Source organism: Bison bison, unplaced genomic scaffold (genome assembly GCF_000754665.1).
Source record: "Bison bison bison isolate TAMUID 2011002044 unplaced genomic scaffold, Bison_UMD1.0 scf7180017864384, whole genome shotgun sequence".
Classification (NCBI taxonomy): domain Eukaryota; kingdom Metazoa; phylum Chordata; class Mammalia; order Artiodactyla; family Bovidae; genus Bison; species Bison bison.
In genome coordinates, this window is record NW_011494956.1 from 17,435,958 (window position 1) to 17,444,874 (window position 8,917).

Here is an 8,917-nt window from a genome sequence, read left to right on the forward strand (position 1 = left end):
CTGACTGCACCAGCAGAGGGAAGGCTCAGCCCTGAGGCCTGCCCCGGCTGATTTCCTGTTTGCCTTTTCAGTGTGGTGAACCAGGATGAAAAGTCCTTTGCCATCGGAGTGCAGTTCTTGCTGATGCGTCTGCTGGGTGAGTATCAGGGACGCCCCCTTCCTGGTGGCCCCAGATTAAGGGAAATCAGAGGGCTGTGGGGTGTGGGGTGCGGAGGGGAAAAGCCCCATCTCATCTCTGTCATAAGAAGCTGTACATAATAAGCACAACAGCAAATGCCAAATCCCATATGGACTGTTTCCGCATCACTTGAGATTAGGAAAGTTTCCATCTATGGCATTAATTCCAAACGAAACTGTGTAAGAAGGAAAAGTGGACACAGCTGCGAATGCCTAATAGAATGCTGAGTGTAGGTATTTTTTCATCTCTCTCCAAGAATTCACTGTAGGAATAAAACCTCGCGTTCCTGCCGCAGCCAGAACAGCAGCAGAGCCCAGCCCTGGCTTCCCTTCCATTTTACAAAATCCACTCCTCCTACCTCTATTCAGCAAAGGGGGGCCCTCTGCTGGCAAACCCTGCCAAAGCAGTGAGAGCCCGAGGAGGAAGGGCCCTGTGCCCAGGGATCAGGACTGGCTGTGAATGCACTGTCTGCAGGCATCTGCAAGCACCCAGCTCGCCCCAGGTGTGAGGACGCTGCAGGTCCTTTCCCAGACTGCTCATGCTGGACTGTCCCCTCTGGCTGCCTCCAGGCACTGGATTAAACACAAGGCACTCATATGGAGACTTGCAGTGACAGGTACAGGAAATAAAGGCACTGATTGAGGAGGGATTTATTAAGGACCCTGGGGGTTCCCACTGCAGTGGGGAATATGCTGACTTCAGTGACGAGACTTCAGTTGGCATCAGAGTGCACTTTCTGACCTTAAATGCTGAAATCCCTGAAAAGCCTGCAGTGCATTATTATTCGGGAGCCTGGCTGCGTTTCACTCTGTAGCAACTTCCATGATCACCCTGGGGTGTGTGGGTGATGTCTCTCCTGGGCCTAACCAGCGGGGGCCCTCTCCTACCAAAGTTGGGTGAGTGTGGGATAAGGAGGAGTGAGCCAGTTCTGTCAGTGGAATTTCTTGGTCTCTGGCCACTTGCTCCGAAAGCCCCCTTCTTGAGACTCTGCTCCTCTGGCCTATATTACGAGGACACAAAGCACCAGGGTCTACCCTGTCCTAATGGCAGAGGCACAGTTGTCACCACAGTGCCTTTCCATTTATAACTTATCATTTATAACTTGCTCTGAAACCTCCACTGGGAAGGAAACCTTACATTCTACCCAGCTCAACAGCAGCTAGGATAGGCTCTGGAGCACCTCGCCCTGCTTCTTCCCACCACTGTGAAAACACCCCCTCCTGTGCTCAAAGCACCTGCTGCCTTTGTTTTTTTCATTCAAGCTCAGATAACTCAATGTGAGATCACAGATAGAAATTGCAGGCTGGAGGGATCCATTCATCACCCAAGAATGCAATTCCACCCTGGGTAGAGAAAAGGACTTGGCCAGCTTCAAATTACCCACTGGAACTTAGTTAGAAATTTTTGTGGACTTCATTTCTATTCAGGGAACATCATTTAGGAAGGTCATTCCTTGTGGCCAACTTCCATCCCCCATTCACCTGGAGATTTGGGAGCAAGCAGGTCTGATACAGAGGCTGGTTCTTAAAGGTCCCCACTTCAGAGCAGAGCCACAAGCAGAACATTGCCTGTTTCTTTCACCCAGAAGCAGCTTCTCACAGGGCCCTAAACAGAGTCTGGGAGGCTGTTTTCAGTGGGTCTGAGAATGGGGTGGCCTGACCGGGGTGTGGATCTGGCCAAGCCTGCCCCTGTCTAGACCCGTAGCTAAGGATGCAGGACTGACCTGAATATTCAGCAGCCATAGGGCACGGCCCCTGCTGGACCAGTTCTCAGCACTCAGCTTTGGGGCAGAGGCTCTGAACACCCAGGGTGTTGGGGGCCTGGAGGTGGTGCTTGCTGTCTAAGGGCAGCTTGCCATTGTGGAAGAACGCGGGATTCGAACCTCCGAGAACTAGGGTTCCAAGTCCAGCCCTGACTCTGCTTGGCTATGCAAAGGTGAGCCAGCCGAGCCCACCTTCCTCCCCATTAAAATGAGGGCACCTGCTTGCCTCTGGGTTGCCCTGAGGGCCTGAGGAGTCGGTGTCCTCAAGAGCCTTCTCCTGCCACCCGGTGAGCCCAGCAATCCCAAGCGTGGGAACTCTGGTACCTGTCTGAGCTGGTACAAGGGGACACCTGCAGCTCACTGTCCTGGAAGGATGGCTCAGGTCCCTCTTCTCTTCTGAGCCTCCAGTGAAAGAGTAATTCAGGCTTCACAGAAAGCTAGTCTGCTTTCCAAAGTCACTGTGGTTCCCAGGGGTGGGGCAGAGCTGTTCTCATGCCTGTGAGCTGTGTAGGGGCCCCAGGCACCTGGCTCCCCACCCTGCCCTGGTGCCTCTGCTGACAGCTCCAAGTGACCTGAGCTCTCTCAACTCTCTTCCTGCTGATGCTAGCCTGGTTGCCGTCTCCAGCCCTCTATGGCCTCACCATTGACTACTCCTGCATCCTGTGGAGCGCAAAGTGCTCGGGAAGGAGAGGGGCCTGTGTCTACTATGACAACAATGCTCTCCGGAACAGGTGAGAGCCTGCACGATGCGCCAGGCCCCAGGCCCGAGTAAAGGGCGGTCATCACTCCAGTGGCAATTGTGAGGCTCTCAGGCCTGCGAGGGAGAGCTGGAGGGGAACTTGCCATGGGCAGGAGTGGGGGCCACCACTGACCAGCAAGTCAGGCTCACAGAGAGCCATCCAAGTAACAAGACCCAGAGGCTGCTCTGATGTGTCCTGGCCCTCGTCTTCAGGCCCCCCTGGCCCTCGAGAGGGACAGCATCACAAAGAGGGTTATTAAAGGAAGAGGTCATGGCTGTGGAACGATGATGCCAGGCCAGCCTCCTATTGCTCGGAAAGAGGTGGCCCATCATAGCTCCTGGCAGAGACCGAGGGCAGGTGGGACCAAGCCCAGCTGCAGCACCACTGAGCTCTGCACCCCTTCAGCCACCTCACCTGCTGTCTTGTCACAAACAAAGTGGGGAGAGTGGGCTTCAGGGGGCTGGACGGGGTCTGGAAATGCTGTGGGAGGGGCATAGAAGTCCAGGAGGAGGGCAGACCAAGAGGGCAGGGGGAAGGCACCCTTCCTGGCTGTGCTGGGACACAGCACCCTCCCAGATGGCTGGTGCTGCAGTGCTTCACTGGCCCTCTGGGGGGTGAGGGGCACCAAGGAAGGTGGCAACAAGGAGCACTGGACTGGGAGTCCCACGGAGCTCCCACGTCCTACAAGCCTCTCTAGGCTTGTGCACAAAAGGGATGGGGAAGGTGGCTCCCACTCAGCTGGGCACGGATCCTTACCTGAGTGGTGATGACACATGACCCCGGGGCCACTGTGACAATGATTCTGCTCTGCTCAGTGGCCCTGGCTCAGAGTCGCCATACCCCTCACGTATCCTGCCTCCTGCTTCACAGGTACCTGGGCCTGCAGGTGGCCTACAAGGCTCTGGGCTCGGTGCTGCTTATCTTCATCAGCTGGCGGGTGAAGAAGAACAAAGAGTACAATGTGCAGGAGAAGGCGGCCAGCCTCATCTGACCCTCGGCCTCAGCTGCTGCCCTGCTCCTGAGAGCAGACCTGCCCCCATACCTGCCCATATTTACTAACGTTACCACGGCGCCTCCTTTCTGTTTCATAAATGAGAAAGAAAACCCCATCACCATTAGCTTTCCCTGTCTCCTCCTCCCGGAGCACCCCCAGCGTGCCCAGGGGCCTGGTGGGCACAGAGCTGGAGGGCTGGGTCTCTCCTGGCCCCTTGGGCGAGGCCCCCACAAGCCCAGTTTCGTCCTGCGCGATGGGGATGCTCACTGACGCAGCCCCGCCGGTCCCTCACCAGCCCTGTGGTTTCTCTGGGTAGAGACCTCTGGGTATCTGCCCAGAGGAAAGAGGGAGGGGGGTGAGTTATTACTGACCAGAGCCAGGCTAGGGGAGGGGAGGCTGGCTGCAGTCCCTTTTGTATCTGGGTTCAACACCAGCACAGAGCCTAGGAGGACCGACTTGCTTCCCCTCCGATCCTCGCTTCCTGCCCAAGAGGCTGCTTTGGAAGCTCTCATGGGGAAGTATGGCCAGTGGGTCCTCTCAGCTACCCACGCTCAGGACCAGAGCTCGGACTAACACCTGAAGACAGGCCATCCAAATGGTGTTCACGTTAACTGTAGACTCTTCTGTACACAGCTCTGTGTAGGTTTATCTCCGTCTTTCCAGGAGTATGTCTCACACTAAGAAAGTCACATGGTGGTGAAGACCTGTGGCTGGCTGTGGATGGCCATGACACCTGGCCCCCACCCCACAGTGGGGAGACAGGACTCCTCATCTCAGAGTGATGGGAGGACCACCCTCCCCAAAGCTGACTCGGGTGCAGATGAGGTGGCTTCACATGGGCTTCTCCATCTGGACTTTAGCCTGTGGGTCGTGGAGTAAAGAGAGGCTGTCAGGGATGTCAGCAATCAGGTTAGGAAGTCCAGCGAATGTCAAAAGCCGTCAAGCTGTCTGGTCTCCTGTAGCCCACAGAGTAGAGGCCTGAGAGGTTGACTTTCCTGGTTTTGAACATGCTTGTGCTTATTAGCGTTTTCTCAGCCTCTTCTCACTGCCTCCAGTGAGGTGGGTGCCTTCCCTGGGCTTGGGCTGAGAGGTACTGCTGCCCTGGGTGGAGGTTCAGAGTCAGAAGCCAACGAAGGACTCCTTTCATCCACAAATGTTTATTGGAGACCAACTTTGTGCAAGGCAGCACTGGGGGGGCATGGTTCTCCCTGGAGCTTCCCTGCCCTCCATCTACACTAAGGCTGCCTCCCAGAGCAGGCTCACTGGGCAGGGAGGGACACACAGCAAGAACCTGGAGATTATCAACAGAACCTTGACCGTCCATGCCTCAGCATACTGAGTCTGCTCCTGGCCTTTACTGTATAGGGAGCTGACTTACCATGTCCTCTGGAGTTGCTGGACATTGGTCATGGTCACATGCAGATCTCTTGAGTGCCACTGCTCTTAGAAGACCCTTCCAGAAGCCACCTCTGGAAAGGCCTCATATGATGGAACCTCAGTGGCCACAGTGCCATCGTCTGAAGTCTTTGTGAAAGCTACTGACACTGTGACACAGACAGCCTGATTCCAAAGCCACCAGCTCTATTTCCACAGATCTCACTCAGGAAGGGAAGCTCCATGCAACCTCAGAAGCCAGTTTCAGCCCTTTCAGTGGTCATGCTTGGAAAATGATTCTCTGCAATTAACCCTGGTTCTTCTCTCTGCAGTTTAACCAAATTCTGAAGGTACTGCCTTTAGCCGAGCTCATGAACAATGAATGCCAGTCTTCAGATTCTAGAAGATGGTTGCTATTCCAAGCCTTTTTTCTATTTTGATATTTCTATTAATATAATGTAACTTGGTCATGAATTTGTACTGTCATGTATATTTGCTAGAGAGCAGACAGAACCTATATGTTCTGGCCAGAGACTGTCCCTTGCCCAATCCTTGGGGGCCTAAGACCATGGGGATGGGAGGTAATGCGACTCCCAACTTATCATGCTGGTACAGAGAAGCAGCAGGTGCCTCTTGTCCTTTCAGTGAAGTCCCTTCAGTCAAGACCCCACAGTGCTGGGCTCTCAGAGTCTCTGATCCCTGCCCTTGAGTTTATATGCAGAACTGGGGTAAGACACAGACAGCTAAGTCCATGATATGATGTGGAACTAATATCATAGTCATCACTGATCACTTGGTCACAGCCAGTACAACTACCCTACAGCAAATCTGCGTGCAGGACCTGTAATGGTATCACCTTCATTTCCCTTCAGGTGCAAAGCTTAACAAGCTTCCTTGAGTGTTGGACTCTCATAGAGCGTGTCGTTAAAATGCAGATCTCTGGGACTTCCCTGGTGGTCCAAGGGCTAAGACTCTGCACTCCCAATGCAGGGGTTTGGGTTCGATCCCTGGGCAGAGAACTAGATCCCACGTGTCGCAACTAAGACCCAGCACAGTCAAATAAAATACCCGTGGAGGATTCATCTCAATATTTGGCAAAACCAATACAATATTGTAAAGTTTAAAAACAAAATAAAATTAAAAATATATATATAAATAAAATAAAGTGCAGATTCCCAACCCTCTCCACGCTGCCCCAGGTGCTATTTATATGGGGCTGAAGGGAAACCAGGAGTGGCATTTTTTAACAGGTCCTTTGTGTGAGGCTGATGTGGGTGGTTGTCAAACCCTGTGTGAGGGTCGTCAGAGCCTTAGGGATGCCCACTTAGGCTTGGACCACTGAGAAATTGACAATAGGCCTTTGGTCCGCTCAAATGTGAGTGGAGGTGACTGATTTCCTGGGTGGCTCCAATCAGGGGCTAGTGGACATGGAAAACAATGCAAGAGCCCACATTTATATTAGGTTCTATCAGTCCTGAGAGTGGACTTCTCCCTCTGCAAGCCTGAAAGTGCAAATGCGGCACAGTCATTTCTTTATATTGGTTGTGTCTGACTTCAGGCCTTCATGGTGCTGCCTGGCTGGAAAGTCAACTTCAGTCAGCCTTGGTTTGGCTCTCAGAGCCATCCACATGTCCTTGGGTCCTGCCACTGTGGGTTTTTGGTCCTTTCCTGGTCTGAGGCCCCTAGAAGCCCGGTTTCTCCCCTGAGCCTGGAAACTCTGCAGAGGCTGGATCCCAAGACTAGGGTCCTGTGTACCCCAGTGATGCCCACTCCACCCCCATCCAGTCTAGGAAAACCACTCCCCTGCCAGCCCTTCAGGGGCTGGATGAAAAAGCCAGAGAAGGAAGGGTCTGCAGGAACCTTTTTGTCTTATCCTTCTTTGAGCCTTCTTGGCACAGGAGAGGGAAAATGCAGTAGAATTAAATGCCATATCTCCATAAATCATCTTTTGGCCCAAAGCCCTTTTGGGTGATCTTTGCCATAGCCCCATGTTGGAGGCCAGATTGGTCTTAAGGCTCCATTTGAAGATGAGGAATCTGAAATTAAGGAAGTAACCATGTGATCAACTTTATGCAAATAAAAACTGGTTGGGCCTGGACTCCAGTCAGGCTGTCCAGCCCTCTCTGCTCCAGCTCCCCTACTGAGTCAGTTCCCATGGAGGTCCACCGGACCACAAGACAGAGGTGGGGAAATCTACTGAGGGCCAAGTAAAGTTGTTAATGGAGGTGGAGAGAAAAGGTAATATTTCACTTACCCACCTTCTATTCAAGTAACAAGAACATTATAGCTGTTCCGTAAGCAGGACCACGTCAGCCTTATAGCACCACAAGTTTAAAAAGAGTCACAGAGAAAAGGGACAAAGAGGAAAAGGTTTTAAAGAGAAAAAGCCTTGGAAGAGCTACAGGCAGACAGACCTTCAAGGAGACACCCCCACTTGGTGACGAGTCAGCAGGGTTTTGCTTAGGAAACAAAACGACATTGTGATTTTCTCCAGCTGCTTCCAAAGATGGAGAGATACAGTTAATCTGGGGGCTGAATCCGGTCAGTATCAAACTGTTATTAAAATATTATATTATAGATTCCCAGAGATTGACAGGGGCTGTGTGTGTGTGTGAGAGAAAGAGAGAGAGAAGAGAAAGAAAACAAACAAAAAAACCTGTGAATCCAATAGAAAAACACTATCTTTTTACAACCATAAGAATTAAATACCTGGGAGAAATGTCCATCTCCTGCCAACAGCACAGGATTCCTTGTAACCTTTCATCAGAGATTAAATATGTATACAGGTTGTGGGCAAGCCCTTGGCAAATTATGAGTGAGAGAAAGTTTTTCTCCCACGACACACCCTGCCCACTCATCCGCTGTGATCCACCCTGACCCTGCCGTGTTGTTGCCACACCACACAGGGGGTCACCGCAGTTTGATGAAGTCCCTGCCCTGCGGGCACCTGTTGCAGCTTGATGACAGTGGCCAAAATGTACACAGATCTTTACAGCTCACAACACCATCTGCTCATTTAACAAACTCCTTTAACTGGGAACTCGGGATAGGCTTGGCTGTGCTGGGAAACAAACAAATCTCACCAACTGTCACATGACGCAACAAGAGCTCACATCTTGCTCACCCAAAGTCCACCATCAGTCTGGGCGACTCTCAGGGCAGTGGCTCGGTACCTCCTTTACATAACACACTGCCACGGAGGATGAGGCAGTGCCAGGGAGTCTTTGGAAATCTTGCACCGCTAAGTAAACTTCTGGCACAGAAGCTACACGCTTCACCTCCGCTTCCTGCCCCTTGGCCAGAACTAGTTGCTGTTGCTGCCTAACTGCCGCAGAGATGGGGAAAGATAATCCTTCTGTGAGCTCAGAAGAGACAAAGCAGATATGATGGACAAGCTCTAGGCTTCTCCACCACTGGGGCAAACCTAGATGGAGACAGGTGCTCACTGCAACACGTAAGCAAAGTTTGCCAGGTGCTGGGGGAGGGGGCGCAGCCAGAAGAAAGTTTTCTGAAGGCGGCGACATGAACATTGGGTCCCCGAAGGCGAGGAGATTAATTTGAGGCAAGGCTGAACCTGCAGGCAGTTTGCAGAAGAACGAGGAGATGAGGAGGGAGGTTGGCTCAGAGGAAGCGGATGGTGTAGTGGCAGAGGGAGATGTGGGGTTTGGAGAGGGGTCTCCTGGGGTGAGACTTGCTGGGGCAAAGTGCCAAAGACTCAGGGAGGCTGAAGAGCCAGAGAAAGGCCCTAAGGAGGAAGAGAGGGTGAATCGATCCTCAGTGGAGGAATCTCAGCCAGAGCTCCCACCAGCCCTGAAAGGCCAGTAGGACTAGTCCCCTCCCAGCCGTCACTTGTGCCTTATTTATTTATT

At 52.5% G+C, this 8,917-nt stretch overlaps 1 protein-coding gene across 1 annotated transcript in view; it reads left to right on the forward strand.

Annotated features, from left to right (window-relative positions):
* Positions 1-6,187, forward strand: part of SLCO2A1 (solute carrier organic anion transporter family, member 2A1) — a 91,875-nt gene extending 85,688 nt beyond the window's left edge. Inside the window, exons 12-14 of the mRNA XM_010858282.1 lie at positions 72-136; positions 2,548-2,671; positions 3,551-6,187. Of these exons, the coding sequence (XP_010856584.1) occupies positions 72-136; positions 2,548-2,671; positions 3,551-3,671 (310 nt within the window). The 3' untranslated portion in view covers positions 3,672-6,187. The remainder of the gene's footprint in view (positions 1-71; positions 137-2,547; positions 2,672-3,550) is intronic.
* The last annotated feature ends 2,730 nt before the right edge of the window (positions 6,188-8,917 follow it).